Source organism: Crocuta crocuta, unplaced genomic scaffold, assembly GCF_008692635.1.
Source record: "Crocuta crocuta isolate KB4526 unplaced genomic scaffold, BGI_CrCroc_1.0 scaffold8, whole genome shotgun sequence".
Taxonomy (NCBI): domain Eukaryota; kingdom Metazoa; phylum Chordata; class Mammalia; order Carnivora; family Hyaenidae; genus Crocuta; species Crocuta crocuta.
Window position 1 is genome coordinate 2,117,360 of NW_027532162.1, and position 19,741 is coordinate 2,137,100.

A 19,741-nucleotide genomic window follows, 5' to 3' on the forward strand; every position below is an offset into this window, starting at 1 on the left:
CGGCCCGCGGCTTCCCACGACTCCGGGTGACGGCTGCCTCCTCGGTCCGCGCTCGGGGCTCCCGCCTCCGTCCGTCGCTCCCTCGGGACCGCGGGGGTCACCACACTACCGTCCCGCCTGGAGAGCTGGCCTGGGTTTGGGATGACAATAAACCCTGCAAACAAAGCAGTTTACATTAATCCAGCAAAACACGGGGCAGCCGAGAAAGCCGCACTCCGCCGCCGCGGCCGCTCGCGCGAGCGAAGTTACTCCGCGGGCCTGTCAGCGGGTCTGGGAACCCTCCAGCCTCGTCTACTTCGTTCCTACTCACGTGCTGTGTGACACTCCCGACTCATCCGGAGCCCCCGGCCCCGGCCCCCCTCGGCTGTCCTGCCCTGGGCAGGGCCGGCCTGGGGTCCCCGNCACATGCGCACGCGCGTGCGCGTGCGCAGAGCACCCACCCCCGCTGCACGCAGTTCCGTCGCGGGCTGGCGGGCGGTTACTACAGGGAAGGTTAAGGTTACGAGAGAGCCGCGCTGAAGCTACAGGTTTTCGGTTCTGTGAGCACAGACTTGAGCTGTCCTAGAAAATGCGTCCTCCGGTTGGTTGCTGACCCACGACGAGCCTTGAACTCCACGCAATCACGGCCGTTTTCACCCACTGCCCCCGTGCGGACACCCCGGCGGGGACGGCTGGGCGGCTGTGCCCACGCCCGGCCGGAGGGAAGCCGCCGCCCCCCCGCCCCCCCTTCAGTCCGGACCAGCTCTGGAGCCCGTCCTGGGACCCGGGGCTGCTCCCGAAAAGGAACACGAGCCTGGGCGGACGCGGGTGGTGAAGCGCCCCCTGTGCTCCCCACTCGGACCCACCAGGGGCCGCAGGACAGCCGGGCCACCAGGGGAGGAGAGCCACCAACCGGCCTCCTCACGGCCTCCACGGAGCGGCGGGGAGGCCGCCAAGGCCCGACTCCCTTCCTGCGGCGACGCACTTGCGTGAAGAAACCTTGAACATGAGGCAGCGCCGCCGCCTCGTCAAGGTGTCAGGTGAGTCTGATGAACTGACAGTGGTTTCCGGGAGCTACGGAGTGTCCCTGAACAGCGACACGGCTACAAAATGAAGACGCCCGTCTTCTCCCCGAAGCAGACAGGTGCTCGGCTCCTCCCACTACGGGGNGGGGCCAGTTTGGGGCCAGAGCCGCAGCCCCTGCCCCGCGGATGCGGGTGCGCAGTTACTTAAATCCCAAGGACACTCCGAGAAAGGCACTCCTCACCGCCCCCAACACACACATTAGGGAAGGTGGTGTCTCTAGACCAGCCTTGTCCAACACAAGGTCAAGGCAAAAAAGAAAAAAGGTGAAATTAATATATTTAACTAACATATCGCATATTATCATTTTAACATAATTATGAATGATGTATTTTCCGTTGCTTGTTCCCCATGAAGCCTTTGAGGCGTGCTGCGTAGCACATCTCCGTTCAGCGCCCCCCCCCTTCCCAGGGCTCTGTGGCCGCAGGCGGCCCTTGACAGCAGTGGTGCCGATAGGGCCTGGCCGCCCGGAACCCCCGCCCCGCCCCCCGGACACACCTTAGACTCTCTCCAGTTCTGAGGGTGCAGTCCCGGCGGAGGGCGGGTGCTAAGGTGCAGAGGTGGCTCGGGGCCCAGCTTCCCGGGCCTGACATCAGCGCGCGGGCTGCGCCTCTATGGCGGGCCGTCCCCGGGCCCTGCAGCAGGACCCGCTCTCCTCCCACACGCACTCGCGCTCCAGCTTCCTGTTCCCACAGGAACAGCCGCCCTGCTGTGCTGTTGGCCGTGAGGCCCAGGCGCGAAGGAGACGGTGAAGGTCACCTAAGTGAGTGACCGCCTCAAAGCCACCCTTCCTCGCAGCCTCTGCCATCCTCGCTCACAGTGATCCCCGCTGCCAAATGTCCAGGGAGCCGCAGGCCCTGGGTAGCAGGGTTGTTAGCCCTTCTGACGTCACCCCTGGTGAACCAGTCTTTAAGGTGGACGCGGTGCAGCAGCGCGCGCCTGGGACCCACAGCCAGGGCGCCGCCCCTCGGCACCGAGCTGGCAAGCCGCCCGGGATGCCAGGCCCGGCTGTGGGTGAGAAAGCCCCGGGCTCGCTGGGGAGCCCTCGACCAGAGCAAAGGGAGAAGGGCCAGGATGGCGGAAGCAGGAGCACCGGCGNCCCCGCCGAGGGGACCCCGAGTCCCGGCGCGCAGGCGAGGGACTGCGCCGTTCCTGGGAGGGCGCGCCTCACACAGGCAGCCTGCGAGCCCACTGCAGGTCAGCGGCGGCCGAGGAGGGCGGTCCCGCCACCAGCTGTGGGAGGTCAGGGGGACACAGGCCCACACCCGTTCACTTCCTGGAGATGGAATTGGCTTTGCCGTGATGGACAGCGGAGGCACTGGGGAAAGACTGCCATTCAAACAAAAATTAAATGTCAAGGTCACCTTATTTCTACACGTGGGGCTTTAGTTTTAAAGGTTACTGGGGGGCAAAGAGGACGGCAAACACACACAGGCCCCCATCAGGGACCGGACCACTCTCAGGAGGAAGCCCCCGTGGCCATCTTCATGTTAGAACAGCTTGGGGTGCAGCCCAGCAGGGGGGGCTCCCCGGACCCGCCATCTGTCTGCCTGCTCCCGAGGCCGGCTTGTGCCTCACAGCATCCCCACTGGTTACTTCTCACCGGGAGGAAAGAGCAAAGACCAGGCCCTGTTTATGGAGTTGTGCCTGTCGTCCTCAGCGGTGTGGGGACCGCCAGTCTGTCCCCCAGACCCGCTGGGCTGGCAAATGAAAGCTTCCCAAACAGCGAATCTTCCGTGGCCCGGGCTCTGTGAGTCTGCATGACACCCCATCAGGCCCCGGGGAGGAAGCGGTTACCAGAACAGTGACAATTGCGGAATCTAATATTTAATAAGCTGTCCTTCGTCATCAGACTTGCCATTTTATCGCTGCTAGAGATTTCACTCGAAGATTAAGTCATGAGACACTCCAGCTCTTCTCGGTCACGCGGAGACTTAGAGGCAAATATCATTTGTAAAGTGATGTCCTTTGGCAGATGGCACCGCGACACTGAGAAATCCCACCCACTAACTTCTTCCAGAACGCCCCAGCCGTGCACCCCTCCTCTTCCCTGACCCTCCCTCCCGGCTCACATTCACCAAGTGCTGCATGAAGAGCCAGGGGAAGCCTGGCGGAGCCAAAGCCCCAGACCGCACGGCCAGGGTCAGGAGTGGGGACAGCACGGCCTGGTTCCCGATAAGGGTGCCTCCCCACCCCGGGCCTGCTCACTTTGGGTCTGGGGCCTTGGTTCCTGCTGGGCAGTGAACAGACGTCGTCCCTGTGGCAGCTGTGACCTGCCCAACAACAGATCAAACCAAGGGGACACGTTCCCCCAGGGAGACTGCTCAGCCTGATCCCTCAAGAGAAAACTCACCGGAAGAAAATGATGCTCCTGTGAGACGTCTGGGCTTTCCCCGCAGGGGCAGCTCTGAGAGCTACGGCTGGAGAGAAAGCGCCCCTTCCTGCGGCAGGGAGACGGGACCCCCTTGTGTTCCCCAAAAGCCTCTCTGGCTGGAGTCGCTTCAGGAGGGTCTCGGCCACGCTGGGCCCCCACCCAGAGGGAGACGCTAGTTGGAGGCCACCAGCACTGCTGAAGGGGAGGGGACCGAGCACCTCCGGGGGCTCTGTCCCTGTCAGGAGACCCATAGTCCACAAGCACCTGTCTCCACCGACAGGCAGACACGGGGAAGGTTGTGGTCTTCGTTCACGGAACAAACTACTTTTAAAAGATTAAAACGTGTGTGTCTTTTTAAACTTGCTGTCAACCTCGCAGTTTTAGGGCTGAACACGTACCCCCAGCTGAGGAGCGCACACACTGTCGCCGTGGCGGGACATCTGCATGGGCCACCGCGAGGGCGGGTGAGGCACAGGCTCTTCTGCCCTGTTAGCATCAGAGGCAAAGCGCACAACACACTTCACGCTGGGCACCCAGGAGGACAGCACCTTCAGGAAGGTTCTGCCCTCCCCACCCCCGGGCGCAGAGAGACTGCTAACTTTTCCCACCCCGCGGGGGCCTGGTGTCTACTGAAAGACGGAAGGGTGAGTGCGCGGCGGCCTCGAGGCCTCAGCGCGCCCTTGAGCTGACAGGGAGGAAGACTCAGGAAAGGCCAGGACGACAGCCCCTCTAGGGCCCGGCCGGGGGTCACAGGACGACTCCAAGCCGTTGGCGGCCCGGGCCAACCTCACGTGTCCACGCCGTGGCCCAGCAGCACCCGCACCCGGCGCGGCCCAGGACTCAGCAGCCGCCGCCCACACGGGACTCGGCCAACCAGGGTCACACGCCACTGTCAGCGCCTCGGACGCTCAGAACAAACAGCGAGCGCGCAGCTACGAGGAGCTCAGCCCCGGCGGCGAGCGGGGGGGGAGTCCTGCGGCTGTTCACCCTCTCGTTAACAAGGCCCTTCATTCCACAGCACCGAGAAGCTTCAGTTCGCAGACATCCGTGAAGCCCGGCTGTGAAAAGGACGAGTGGAAACGGTCTACACGTCCGCATCACCCGCACCCGTTTCTGGACAGCAGCATAGAGGCCGCGAGCGCCGCGGGACACCACACGTGTGGGCGGGGAGTCCAGGGCGACAGGGGCGGGACAACAGCCAAAACCCAAGACAGTGACAGAAAAACATCATTTTCTTCACATGAGAAACCAACAACACTGACATAAAAGCGTCGTTAATTATTAACAGTTAAGAACTTAATTTACCAACATGTCACATTAGGAAGGCTCTTTATCAAATTTATTTGTCAAGAAATTAGGTGAAAATATAAAAAAAGAAATACATATTTCATTTTTGATTTTCATTAAAGGTAAATAATCATACATTTTTATACACTGTCACCTGACACAGCAGTCTTTAATAAACTTAGGTGTACAGAAATTCTAAAATGCAGGAAATTTTTGTTACACTTTGAAATGGAGAAGCAGCAGCTTGAGCGTGACAGAGGTACAGACGCAGCAATGAATGAAGAGTCCACACCAGTGGGACTGTCCCCTCCACTGGGGGGGGGGCATTTTCATATGGCTCTGAACTTGGGTTCTGAACACAAGTGCTTTTCAATGCTCCCTGCTGCGGAAGGACACCCCAACAATGGACGCACCCCGCACAACGGGACAGTGGATCAGAGGCCAGGCGCGTCTCCTCCTCCGCCTCAGTGGGGCAGGGCGGGCCTGGGCCGGGCCCTTGGGCACAAGGCGGGACGCTGTGCTCTTGCATGGAACTCCGCTCTAAGTCTTCCTCGGACAGGGCAGTGGACACACAAAATGCAGCCTCTGGATTTCCCAAAGGATTCCCTCCCCGGCCCTCCTGGACCCGGAGGCTTCCCTCCCCACGCTGTAAGCGTCCCCAACAGAAGAACCCAACGTCTCCCTCCCAAGGCGAGAGGTGAGAACCCCGTACACGGTGCAGACGTCTGACGAGGCAGCTCCACCAGTTTCTGCACAAATTCAGTATTTGACAAGGTCTTAAAAATTCAGTGGAGGAACGGAGGGTGCGGCGGCCTGGCTACCCACCAGCTAGGACTTGGGTCCCGCTGGGACATGTGTGCGGGCACAGACGGGTGAGGCTTCAGAACAGCTGGGGCAGTGATCACCCCGCCCCTCTCCTCCCCTTTCCTATCAGGGGGGGCGGACCCTCAGTTCCAAGGCAGTGGCTCACAGATCACAATGCTAGAAGGTTCAATAAGCACAAAAGACAAAATTAGGATTCTTTACCACTATTTAAGTGAATTTAGAACCCAGAGTTACTGATTGTTTTTCAAAAGTCTGCCTACTCCGTCTTACACGTATGCTTTTGAAAGAAGGCAGGGTTTTCCAACGGTTTCTCTCTCCAGCCCTCGAAGGGATTTTAGTTCCCCTGCCCCTGAGTTAGGGAGAAACTCAGAGAAGGGCTGGGGTTGCCAGGGGGCTTAGAAGCCCCAGCACAGCAGGCTGAAGAGAGGCGAGCCAGGGCTGGGCAGGCAGAAAGGACCACGCACCACAGAAAAGTGCTGGCCAAGCAGTAATGGCCTCCTCTTGCCAAGAGCTGTTCTATTCCAGAGGTTGGGTTAGAAAGATACTCTTGCTCAGGGTAACGTTTAAGCAAAAACACTTGAAACAGTTTCGATGAGGAAACTCAAAGTCTGAATGAGAAAACTACAGAATCACTCCTCAGATGCCCCCCCCGCCCCCCATGGCCACCGTGGGACAGCTTGGCCCTGGGCCTTGCACACCTGAGATCAAGACCCCGGGGGCTGGCCTCCCACATCCCACAGCTGCAGGAGTCATTATCAGAAGCCAGTCCAAGGGAGGGAGAGCCCGCCCACCCCTCCAGCTTTACTCCTGCTCCTCCAGCTTGAAGAAAGGGGGCGGGTGTCCCAAGGGCGGGCCATGCAGCCCTCCCCAGCCCCTGACACCCAGCAGGTCCCCCAGAGAGGGGACCCCAGCACGGCAGAAACTGGAAGGACAAGATTGTGACCAAGCCTCGAATCCCCAACTGTGACATGACCATGGTTTTGAACACTGGGGGTGGGGGTGGGGAGAGACACACCACGGGCTCCTATTAGCACATGTCAGAGCCTGATTTTACAGAAGCCATCATCTCCTCCTCTGGCCTCTCCTGCCCTGACTCCCACCAACAGACTCCTCCTGGCTCCTCCGGCAGCGCCCCACAGCCCGTGCAGCTAGCGGTGCCAAGGGGTGAAAGGGATCAGAAACGGCGCGGTCCACAGAAAGTGCGCACATCACAGCTCTGGAGCGATGCGTTCATGACCAAAAGGTTACCGCCAGCTTCCCCACAAAGGCTACTTACCTGGGATCAGCCACTCTTTGCCTGGGCCAAATACAAGTCCTGAATTTTGACACTGCACACTCAACGCCTCAGAAGCATTTGAAATGAAATCTCTAAAACGCTGTAAAATTGCACCTGGAGCGTCGGCTACGAATCTGACAGCCTGATTGAGCTTCCAAAGTTGAAACGGTCCACAAGAATGGTTATCTTTGCTACCTTAGGTCAATTAACATTTAGGAACAAAGGACCGTATCTTACAAGTCAACAGGACACTAACATACACCCAGGGACACGATGCGTGAATAGGAGCAGGGGCGAGATGCCCCCGGCGGGCCAGAAGGCTGCCCGTGGGGCAGAGCACTGCTGTCAGTAACGGAGAGGCCCTGGCATTTCCGGCACAGGATGAGTAGAGCGAATGGATCCAGCCGCGAGGCCGGGGGGAGCGGGGCCTGGCCCTCCGGATGGGCTGCAGGAAGAGCACACGGCGCCACTGCTCTGTCACTGGCACCGAACGAGGGACTCAATCGCAGTCACTACTCAAACCAGTGTAAATGAGCAGCATCCCTAAGTTTAATTACAAAGATGTGCAAGACAGAAACAGACCGAAATGACCACAATAAGTTAACAAATAAGAGAACCACTGTCTTGGGGCGCCTGGGTGGCTTAGTCGGTTAAGCATCTGACTTTCGCTTAGGTCATGATCTCGCGGTTCGTGGGTTCGAGCCCCGCGTCGGGCTCTGTGCTGACTGCCAGCTCAGAGCCTGGAGCCTATTTCAGAGTCTGTATCTCCCTCTCTCTCTGACCCTCTCCTGCTCACGTTGTCTCTCTCTCCTAGAAATAAAAATATTAAAAAAAAAAAAAAAGAACCACCATCTTGACAGAAAACATGTAGCTCAAAGAACTTGAAACTCCTCATACGGGTGACAGGGCCCATGGGCACGAGAACAGAAGCCCGCAGCTCCCCGAGGAAGCAGCTCGGGGGCTGCCAGAGGGGGCTCCCACGGCTGCTGCCCCCACGACTGCCCACAAGCAGCCCCAAGGCCACCAGGCCAGGGGTGAGGCACTCCGGCAGGAGGCCGCTGAAGACAGAGCCCGAGTGGAGCCGCGACAGCTATCCAGTAATAAGAGGAGGTGCCAGCTTGCATCCGCGCCCCCCATCTCCCCCCAACCCCGCTGTGGGGGTGGGGGGCAGGGATAAAACCCAGACCAGTGACCTTGGGAAGCGCCTGGAACCCGGGATAGCCGTCAATCTTTGCACAAGGCTGTGGAGTCTGTCCCGGGCCACGGTCATGCCTTCTTGACCAAAAACAACAGCAACAAAAACAACAACAATTACAAACCCCCCCCCCCACACACACACACAACAGAAAAAAACCACACATGAAAGAATTCAAAACGTCCTTTCCCTTGTCGGAAAAAAACACAAGCAAAGCGCATCCAACGTGAAGGGTCTCAGCTTCTGTGGCAACGGGCACTTCCGGCAGCGGCCGGCGCCCTCAGCCCACGGTTCTGGGAGCCAGCGGGCTCAGAGTGTGGGGATTTTGTTTAGTGCACAGATTCTCAATCAAAGTGCTACAAACTGCTTCTTTGAAAAAAGATGTTTATTAATAAACAATTTTAATTGTCATAAAATGACTAAAATGGGTTTTAAAAATTAAGGCTCTTCTCTTTCTGTGGATTGCCAGAACAATGTAAAAATAATATCAATCAACCCTGCTGAATGCTTTGTTCCTAAAGTTAAATTTCATAGATTCCTAAACATTTTATGATTAAGATAAAAACTGGCCTATAAATGACAACTAATGGCCGTCCGTACTGAACACACACTCCCATCAGGTGTACAACATTCTCATTGAGTAGTTCAGCAAAAATATTCCAGTTAAAGCAGAAATTTTAATTTTAGCATTTTAAAGTCACTGTCCCCACACGGTCATGATTTTCCTAAAGTCGAAATCGTCTAATACAGGAACGCTAACCTTGGGACTCTATATACTCCCAGGAGGGTGACTGACTTGGCTGGCAATTAGTTTGATTATAGTTTTTTAAACATTCTAAGTTGAATTATCAAATGATTCAGAATTACATGGCATGCAGTATCCAAAATTATGGCTCTGATGCATTTAGATTTACATTAAGAGTAAGAAGTGCCATTCACATTCATTGTACACCCCACCCTCCCGCAAGAAAAAAATCACTACCTATTCGAGTTCTAGATCTGGTGCAGCATTAAGGATTAAAACTTACCACTTTACCAGGCCTTCCCCATGTGCAAATAAATCCCTCCTGACAAGCAGTGACTATACAGTCTTCAAGAAAAATTAACACAGTCAGTCTTTCGTGTGCTATCTTTTTACAGATGAGCGGCTCTAACAAGGGAACGTCTTCCATCCGAGGACACAGAGGCGTCCCCAGGGTTTTAGCGGGGTCCGTTTTGGTTTTGGTGACCAGGTTCAGTTTGTCGCTGCTCTTGCTGGAAATGTGTCCCATGCTATGGTTTCGCTTGTGGTCTTTCTCGTGGTGCCTGTCCTTCCGGTCGTGCAGGGAGAGGGTCGCGAATTTGCTGACCCCGGAAGCGATGGCCCCATCAGCAACGCTGCCCTTGCTGCCGGCGTTGGAGACAGTGGAGTGCGGGAGGCTGTTGGAGCGGGGCAGGGGCGGGGGTGCGGAGTTGCCGGGCGTCGTGACACTGTTCCCAGTGCTGCCGGCGGGAGGGCTCGTGGCGTTCATGACGTTGGTGTGTGTCCTTGCTCTCGAGAGCGGCTGGTGGGGGAAAAGGATGTCTTCCGTAAGGTCCCAGAGGCAGAGCTGCGTGTCCTGGCCCACGGAGCCAAACCGGTATGTGACACTGACAGGGCGGCTCTCGGCAGAGTTCCGTTTCGACAGCCTGGACTGTGTGCTGTTGGCTCGGTCTCTGCCAAAATGGAGAAGGTCCTGGAAGTCCTCGTCACTGCCACTGAACTCCATAGGGTCGCTTTCTTCCACGCTAGTGGTATAGGGGTCGAATGCCACAACACTGACCCAGGATTTGTGCCCGTGGCCTCTCGCGATCACTCGGCAGTCTACGAAAGACCAGACCGTCACCAGGTCATCCTCGCCCCCCGTCACAATGTACTTGCCGTCCGGGCTCCAGCACACGCACAGCAAGCCTCCGAAGTAGCTTTTCATCGTGCCGTGCAGCTCCACTGAGTCAAAGCTGAACACCCGCAGGAACCCGTCCTGGCTCACGCACGCCAAGAACTTGCCGTCTGGGGAGAAAGCAAACTCGTTGAGGGCCCCCTCGCCCACCGTCCACTTAAGGAGAGGGTTCCTCGTGGATTTGCTCTTGCAAGTGTGCACGGCAAAGCTCTCGCCCTGCTTCAGGAGCTGGTAGTGGGGGGCTGTGGTACCACAAGTGTGCTCCACATTATACAAGTACATGTTCCCACTGGCGTGGGCTACTAGAAATAGGCTTTCCGAACCGGGAACCCATTTGACACAGGTTACGCGTGACTTGTCTATTAGTCTCTGTGAAGACAAAGGAGAACAAGTTATCACAATGGAGAAGCTTTAAAGGTCTACTTTTCCAGTAAGAAACGTGTCTGCTTCTCGGTGAGAAGGGAAGAGTCCATCCAGGCACTGCACACTCTATCCTGTGGTCAGCCAAGCCAGTGAAGAGCATTTGGACCCCGTGTAGGATTACTTTCTAGAATTGCACTTGGATGTTAGGCTTTCGCTGAGTGAGTCAGTCATTCAGCAAACACTGCTGAGAGCCTACTGTGTACCAGACACGGTACCAGGCGCTGGGACACACTGGTCAGAGGGCCAGCCCTCAGGCCATTTTTGTTTCTTAGGCCAGGAGCCTCTGAATCTGTGACTCCCGGCACCCACACACAGCATCCTCTCTACGAAGACCCCTGGGAAAATCTCGTGGTCCTCACAGCCGGGAGCGCTATGCCTCCCGGTGTCTCTGCATCTTACTGCGATGGAAGTCATGTGCTGACTACCCCTGCCCCCCTGCTGTGGCCGCTCCAGGGTGGGGAGTTCGCGTGCGGCCACTGGCAACAGCACACAGGACTTCAACGCACACTTCCTGGGCTCCCCCTCGGCCCTGGCTTCACCTCAGCCCAGCAACCACTCTGGCAGGCTCTCCCTTAGGCCTCACTGCTTCTTCCAAAAGCGGCAACAGACTTCAAGGCCTTCCCCACCCAGCAGACCCTGCTGCAGCCACTGGGTCCAGTGGCCTCACTCCCAGTCACTGTCCTGTGCGCCTCTTTAAAAGCACTTCCTCCAAATCTTCCCTGGGACAAGGTGGGGTCTAAAGAAACGAACAGACGATTAATTCAGGAGTATGTGCCTGCCCACTGCCACTGTACTCCACGCTCATTTCTGCTCCGCTGACCAGCTGTTCCTTTAAAAAGCACACATCAGGAGTCTTGCCTTTAAAACCAAAGAACAAAAGCCAAAGTAAAAACCACCCAAAGACACAACAAGGGCGCTGTCCAGCTTGCGGACCTGGCTGTGGGGCTCGCAGCGCCCCTCTCTGGTCCCGAGTCACATCACCAGAAACCACTCAGAAGTTCCTAAGACTCTCAAAGTTGTAGACACTCCTCCTGCCCCCACTGCCCACATCCATCTCCCCGGGACCCCCGCAGACTCTGGGGAGTTAAACACTAGCACTTCATCGAACTGGCCGGGATTCCTGGCCCGAGCCTCAGGGGCACCGATGCAAGCCTCCCTCCCTCCCCCGCAGCCACCTTCGTACGCATGTGCCGGTGTGCAGTGTCTTACAGAAGATCACAGAACATGAAATAACCCGTAGTTTTCAAAGAAGGGATGAATGGACCGTGCAAGCTGTTACAGAATACTAGACCCTGCAGGGGAAGAGCATGGAGGGCTGGCCCTGCACAGCACGCGGGGCCCGGGGGCCGGGCAGGGGTCACTCAGCAGCAGGTGACACTGCTTACCGCTCCTGTGTCAGAGCAGTAGGACGGCAGAGCTGGCCCTCTTAATTAGCAGAGATGCACAAGATGGCTTTGGGGACACAGCCAACATTTTCGTCCCTGATCTTTCCCTTCCTACCTGCCTCTAAAAGGCACCTGACCTACTCCAACACCAACAACCTAGAAGCCCAGCAACCACTCTGGCAGGCTCTCCCTTTGGCTTCACTGCTTCTTCCACAGGACGCGACACAGGTGACTTTACGGCCTTCCCTACCCAGCAGACCCTGCTGCACCTGCTGGGCCGGGCTGCCCCTGGCGGCGGCCTGGTCAGGCGGTTACCATGCTGACTCGGGCTGGCGGGCTGGCAGCCAGGCTGCCCCTCCTCCCCCACCCCCAACCCTGCGGCTCTCGCTTCCTGCACCTTAACGTGTCACCACAACCAGATTGCAGTCTTGCCAGCAGAGCGCCTCTGCCCCTCTGCCCTGTGTGGAAATTTTTAAGGACGGACTTAAAAACTTCCAGCACTGTGCTTAGAAAATTTTATCTTCTGCTTAAAGAGACACAACAAAAATAATTCCATTAGAATTCAAAATTGCAATACTGTCAAGTAAACGTGGCGTTACTCGTGAGGCATGAAGACAGTTACAGCTCTCCAGTTCCAGCAGGTGTTCCCAGGGTGACAGAGCACACCTAGCGCCTTCGTTCCTGATCAAAAAGGTGCACGGAGACGACTGTCAGTGGAGCTACGGATGCACCTGTGGGACAAAGCGCCGAGCCTCCCGTGCACACCCACGGGGGCGTCTACACACGCACACGCTTCTGCTCCGGCACCCGAGTCAGGCCCGGCCGTGCGCGCCGCCGCAGACCACAAGCCCAGGCCCCCAGGGCCGGCTCGGGGAGGGGCTCTCCCTAGCAGGTTGTGTGCTCACAAGTGGGGAAAGCACCCACCGAGGCGAGGACCTCGGGCCCCTCCAGGTCTGGGGCACGAGGCAGGCACACCGGGAGAGCGGTGCGGACTTCCGACTGGAGGACCTACTGTGCGTGCCGGACGCCGGGCGCCGGGCAAGGAAGGGGCTCTGCACCCATGCTCTTCCACCCCAGCATTACCCTGCAAGGTCAGCTTTTGTTTCATTTGAGTAGGAAATACGTTCACAGTGCATGTAAAAGAGAGCCTCACCCCCGTGCCTCTCCTCGACTCCAGAGCACCTGGCCCCAGTCGCTGTTCTAAGCTTCCTGCTTCTTCCTCCAGAGCGTCTCCGTCCACAGACAACGCAGGTGTGGGCGCGCGGTCCGCATCTGCCCATCTGTCTGTGCAAAGACCACATCCTCGTCCTTCCTAAGGCTGCGGAGGATTCAACAATATGGATGCGCTGCCAGACGTGCACGCAGAAGGGGCAGCCCCGCACAGAGGCAGTTTTCACGTGTGTGTACACACACGCGGGGTGAGCTCTGGGGAAAACAGCTGGGTCAAAAGGTATATAGTCATAACTTTCATAGATCCTGCCAACTGCCTCCCACGGAGGACAGAAGCCTGTATTTTCATCAGCAATGTACGAGCACCCGCCTCCCCACAGGAAGGCAGATGCTCTCCCCGTACGGCCCACCAGGAGCCAGAGGCTCGGAGAGGTCAGGAACCCTGCCTGCCATCCCGTTCGCTCGCTCGCTCGCTCGCCCTTTCACTCATTCATTCACCCTCCTCCTCTTCACCAAATGCATTCATGCCCGGCACGGACACCGCGCCAATGAAAACAGACGGGCATTCCTTCCTGTGTGGCATTTACATCCGAGTGGGAGGGGAAGACAGGGAGACCTACAAGATGTGACGGCGCCGAGTGCTGTGGAGAAAGCCAGAGCAAGGAGAGGAGACGCGGTGCTGATGGGGAGGAGGTTACAGCGACTTCCATGTCCAGCAGGGGGGCCTGGCCAGACCATCTGGCAGCGAGGGCTTGGCTGCATGCAGGCTGCCAGGCGCAGGGGAGGCAGCGCACCCAGCCCCGGGCACCCGAGAGAAAGAAGGCGACCAGGGCAGGCGGGCCAGACCGGGCAGCGTGGGGCGCCACCTCCTGTGCCGCCCACAGGCATCAACTAAGGCCAGGGGCATGCCTGCCAGTGCCCAGAACAGGACGCGAGCCTGCCTGGGGACCCGCCACCAGGGTGGGAGGCACACGCCAGGCGCAGCTAGCGGAGTCCCTGGATGTAAACAACCCTGCTTATTAGCTGGCTTGGGTTTAACAAAAAAGGAAGAGAAAAGAAAGCATTTTACTCCTGTCTTTCAAATTAAGAAACAAATACCTGGAACATTTATATTCAATGAATATAAAGAACAAAGCCTGGTCACTACATCATAAAGGTGTGTTTTTGCTCCTGAACACGTCTAGTGAAAAAGGGAAAGAATCTTAGCGCTCCACGTTAGGAAAGGGATTAGCCTGTGGAATCCTCCAGCATCAGGGGGGCCCTGATCTGGACACGCATGGTGAGGAATCCCCCCAGCAGAAGCGCCCCTCTGAGGAGCTCCTGAGCACAACCCGGCAGGGGCTGAGACACGGGGGCGGGAAGGACCCCCCAGGAGTGGCTTGGGAGTGGCTCAGGACAGAGCAGTCCAGTGGGTCTGGGCATGTGCATGGCACCTGTTTTGGCTGGAGCCCTAAGCTGCAGGGAATGAGGTCTCGAACCCTGAGCCAGGGCTCGGGATGGTGAAGTCTCAAGCTAAGGGGCTTTGGGCCATGACCCTGAAGCTCTGAGAGCTTGGAGTACATCTGAAGTGAGATGTGATGTGTGCGTAAAATACACACACTGGATTCTGAAGACTTGAAAAACTATGGAAACTCTCTCATTCGTAATTTCATATTGCATATATGCTGAAATATTTGGGTTGTATAGAGAAAATCTTTATTTCACCTATGTTTTGCTTACTTAATGTGCTACTAGAAAATCTAAGATTGCATCTATGGCTCACACTGTACTTCTACTGGCAGTGAGGCTGCAGACGGTGAGGGAGTGAAGGCTCCTGAAAAGGGAAGTGATGGGATAAAGAGAAATCATTCCTAGCAGAAGGTACAGAATGGAAGATGGGCAGGGGTGGGTGGCTGGGAGTAACCAGTTAGGAGGCTGTGACAACTGTGTGGACAAAAAGGTCTTGAACTTGATGGTGGCACCATGGCAGGGTGGACTGTTTAACAATGGACCAGCTGGGGGGAGGGGGGGGGGGAGAGAAGGGGGTATGACTTTTCCTGGGCTTGGAGCCTGAGTGACTGGACCACGGAAAGGACAGGGTTGGGTCACGCTGGGAGAGATCCAAGGGTCCCCATCCAGTCGGCAAGAAGACCAGGGAAGCAGCTGAGAACAGGGAGAGCTCCATCTGTGTGGCACAAAGGAAGGGGAGAGGGTGACGCTCTGCAAAAAACCCACTTACAGGAAGCGGGACCAAAGTCAGGCAAGCAGAAGAAAAATCTGAGTAATGAAGGAAATAAGAAAGAAAGGAGCTGGTGCTGAGCGGCCACCACCACAGGCCAGGAGCTCCGCGGAATGTTCCTTCCACGTGACGAAGTCTTTGAGGCTGGCTCTGTCTACACACCAGGGAGGGAGGCTCCGAGGGAGGCCGTGACTCCGGCAGGGCCCAGGCAGGCAAAGCAGGAGCAGGGAAGCTTCCTTAGGAGGACACGGGGAGCAAGTCTGAGGGACCGGGGAGAGGGGTAGGTGGGACCCAGAAGAAAGCGCCCTGCTCCCGGGCTGCAGAGGAGAAGCCCAGGGGACACTGACCGGTGGAGGAGGAAAAGGAGAGAGGAGAGTGTGAACCCCCTTCCAGCAAGCCAGCAGAGGGAGGATGGAGCGGGGCAGGTGTTCAGGGAGGGGCAGAGGGCAGCTAAGATAGTCCCTGTCAGGTCACCTGCACTGGCTTCCATTAAAGAGTCAAATTCCAGAACACTCCAAGCCAATTTCTACATTTTAGTAAAAACCAAACACAAAATCTGGAGATCAGTCTGCTGTCTCTCTGTGTCATGGAAGTGGGGGCTCCCACACCCTCCCCTCTCCCCACTGTTCGCCAGCAGCCCCGCACAGTCCCCACCTGAATTCCGAAGAAACTGTCCCTTTTCTGATCTGAATGCAGTAAAAATCAACCACCACCAAAACTGTCATCGCTAATGGCATTAACAGATTCTTCTGTTATAAACTAGTTAAAAGGAAGCAAGAGTAAAAATAATTTGGGGGGCAGTGGGTGTGCATTTTATAACGCAGATATTAATTTGTAACAAAAATACTAAAACAATTCAAAAACCACAGCAGCTGCTGGAAAAGCCATAATGTAGCCACAAGGAACACTGGCAACTAAGGGCTTTGCTGATATAAATGCATTTAAGGGGCGCCGCTTCCCTCGGCAGCGTAAGGAAAGGGTATTTCAAAGCCCGGTACCTAAAAGGTGATCAGATGTCATTTTATCAACATGAAAACTTTATGCACTCATTTCCTCCCTTTGATCAAAAAAAGCAACAGGGGCGCCTGGGTGGCTCAGTCAGTTAAGCATCTGACTTAGGCTCAGGTCATGATCTACCCGTTTGTGGGTTCAAGCCCTGTGTCGGGTTCTGTGCTGACAGCTCAGAGCCTGGAGCCTGTTTTAGATTCTGTGACTCCCTCTCCCTCTCTCTCTGCCCCCCTCCCCCGCCCATGCTCTGTCTCTCTGGTCTCAAAAATAAATAAGAACTATAAAAAAAAAAAAAAAAGCAACAACAGAAACAAAGCTACCGACACACCCACAACTGGAGAGAAGGCTGCAGGGCTGGGCCTGGCTCTACCCTCCTGGAGACACTGGGTGTCACAACTAGAGAGAAGACGTGGCCTCGCCTCCAGTGGGCGGGCCCTTCACTCAGACCGCACCTAAAGGCCACAGCATGGACCCACCCGGCATGACGGCCCTCGACGGCCCTCGCCTTGCACGCCTTGCACGAGAGGGAGCAAAGTCAAGACACAGGGTCTCACTACAGGTCAGCAATGAAAGCAGCCATGGTGACAAGCACGTGTTGGATTTTACATCTCACACATCCTACCCGACAATCAAAACATTACTGTTCTCTGGATACACTCCTGAAATGATTAGAATTTCTACAAACAGGTGTGAGTTCATCATCATATACTAAGTGATACCATAACCACAGGTAGTAAAAAGCGAACCCTCAGCCCTTCGAGGTGCTTCACACGAGGCTGAATGCTCTGGCGGGGGGGGGACTCTCCAGGAGCTCGTGTAAGGAAGGCACACTCCGGGGCCTGGGAGCTCAGTGGGTGTGCCCACGGACGCTCAGCAGAGGCGCATGGGCACGGCACATACACAGCGCTACAGAGAGAAACCCGGACCTGTGGGCACCACCCCCCAGGGACCGGTGCTCCCTTCCTTCTGGGCTGAACAGGTACAGCTGCCAGGCCCTGCGGCATGACGGGGACTCAGGGGCGTGAAGGGAGCAGGGCTCACCTCTCTGATCAACTGGCCAGACCGGGGGGAGGGGGTCACGGACATCTCTGATGATGGAAGGTGTGACTCTTAACAGTCTCGCTTCATTAAAAAAAAAACAAAAAAACTACAAAGACAACAAGGTTAACAGTGAGCACTGGCAATCACACTCCTCTGTACTTCGATAAACAAGCATTTATGATATTTTTTATTTTTTGAGTTAATGGGGGGAATCACCTTTTAACATATACTTGATTCCTAGATAGAAATTTTCATCTACTTTTAATGTCAGGTGGATTTCTAGATTCTAATTCCATTCTATCCATCCATCTACCTATCCAAACATTTGTTATATTTTTGTGTCCTGGGAACCTGTGGAAAGGAGGCAAAGGTGGAAACGTCAGTCCCGTGGTACGTGCGTGTGTGCACACACGTGTGCGCACACAGCTGAAACGGGCAGCCGAGAGACGCACTCTGGTGAGCCGCTCCCTGCCCTCCGCCTCACACTCCGCTGGGGTTGTCCTGTGACTTATTTCCCCTTCGAAACTGCTGGTATCTCACCTCCCAAGAGGCCCTTCCTTCCAACCCTGGGTGGAAGGTGCGTCGCAGGGCTCGCCTCTACCTGTGAAGTCTACTGAGCAGTCACCCAGGGCGCCCTCTCCATCTCCCCCCACACCTGCCAGCGGTCTGTGCCCCTGTCCTCCCGGTGAGGAGACGCGAGGTCCACAGTGAGGCGGTCGGGCTCCCGGGCCCGTGCCCCCGGCCGCCCATCGCCGGCCGCAGGAAGCACATGGACGCGGACAGCACCCCTCTGGAGGCAGCGGGACAGGCGGCCGGCGTCTGGGAGGACAGAGCCCCAGACGCTCTTCCTTGTCCCACTACGCCTTCTCCACAGGCCTCTTGTCTAACCTCGGGGACGCGAGGACTATTCACAAGCCCAACTCCCCAGTTTCTGCCGCGAGTTTTGGGCCCCAGGTCCACATACCTAACACCTACAGGCCTCTGACGCCAGTACAGACTGGAACTCTGACCTTTGCCTCCGCTCCTTCCCAGGCTTACCCGGCGTACAGGTGACGCCCCCACCCCCATGCTCCCATCTCAGAACTCCTCAGAATTCCGGCTCCAAGCGGCACCCCTGGGCATCTGCCAGCGCCGCCCCCACCCCCCAGGCCCTGTGCCCCTGCTTCATTCTGCGGGATCACGTACCCCAGCCAGCAGCACCCCTGGGCCCGACCTAGGTGCAGCCCTGCTCCTCTCCTCCACCAGGGCCGCCGCCGCCTGCCCGCCCCCCCACCCCACGGGGACGCTCTGTCGCATGGGGGACGCACCTCCCACACGAGATGCTGTCCCCCACCCTACAGCAGCCTCCAGTCCACGTCCCTGCCTCTCTCAGGCCTCTGCCTCCCCACACGGTGTGAGTCAGCACCTGCGAGGGGCGCTGCTCGTGCCTCCCGGCTCCCTTTGGGGATGGTGACCAGAATGGGCACGTGGTAGGTAACCAAGGTCTCCTGACGGGACGGGACAGGATGTGGCCACTGCTCTAGGTCAAACCCCGGCCCGGCTCTCCACCGGAACGGGTCCCAGCCTCCTCACTGGTCGCGCTCCCCTCATTCTCTCTTCATTCTCCCCCCACCCCATCAAGTGCTGACAGGCGTTCTAAAGGACACATTTGACACAGTCACTCCCTTGATTAAAAGCCCAAAGCTTCCCCTACAGCCTCCAGTGTCAGATCCACATTTCGCAGCATGTCAGAGCTTTGACCATCTGGTTCCGATTTATCTGTCGGCTCCGACTCCTGCGTCTCTGAGGCCCTCAGGCTGACTTGGTCACGCCTGGTCACCCAACGTTCCTCTGCACACCAAGCTGTTTTCTCCAGCTGTGAAGGCCTCTCTCACACTTTTCCAACTCCTATGCATCTTTCAAGACCCAGAAAGTGTCACCTTCTGGAAATCTCGGACTTCCTCCATCGAACTTAACTTTTGCTTTATTTTAGGATACTTGATCCATGCTGAGGAATATGGTTAATACATATCCCTCGGCACTTTGTTCTGAACACTGTGATGATATGGCCCCAGGCCCCATCAGTCCACCTCCCTAAGCTGAGAGCACCCAGGAGCACAAGGGCCTGCCTGTCTGGCCACCACACGTGGTGGGACTTACAGTCTGTGACCAGGGAGCCCTCGTGGAAGTAATTTCCAGTTCCAACTCTATCGTCAACTTGCTGCCTGCCTGGACAATTTACTTACCTTCTCTTGGACTGTCCTCATCTATAGAAGGGCAGCAGCTGCCCGTCCGACCGCACAAAAGACAAACACAAAACCACCTGAAACCTCCAAATCTCATCCCAAGGCAAAGCATGGCGTGGTGCCTGCTTCAAGCACCGCCCCTGGCACCTGGAGAGGACATGCCTCTGATGACCCTGCTCTTACACACCCTGACCAAGATCTGATGAAACTGGTATCTGCACAAAGAAATTTCCTTACTGTGCAAGGCAATCAATGTCAGCTTCAAGCTATAAACGCCAAGTTGACATTTACCCACACACAGCCCAAGCATTTTGGACAGCCATTTTTCAAATA

General features: G+C 56.6%; 1 protein-coding gene across 6 annotated transcripts in view; it reads right to left on the reverse strand.

Moving 5' to 3' along the window:
- Nucleotides 1–11: 11 nt before the first annotated feature.
- Nucleotides 12–19,741, reverse strand: part of WDR20 (WD repeat domain 20) — a 63,357-nt gene continuing 43,627 nt past the window's right edge. For 3 of the 6 annotated variants that reach the window (XM_077776461.1, XM_077776460.1, XM_077776462.1), the window contains 2 exons: nt 9,048–10,307; nt 12–154 (listed from right to left, as the gene is read on the reverse strand). In XM_077776461.1, the coding sequence (XP_077632587.1) occupies nt 98–154; nt 9,048–10,307 (1,317 nt within the window). In that variant the 3' untranslated portion in view covers nt 12–97. Of the gene's footprint in view, nt 155–9,047; nt 10,308–19,741 lie in introns of those variants that run through there. The other 3 variants (XM_077776465.1, XM_077776463.1, XM_077776464.1) reach the window with 2 other exon arrangements.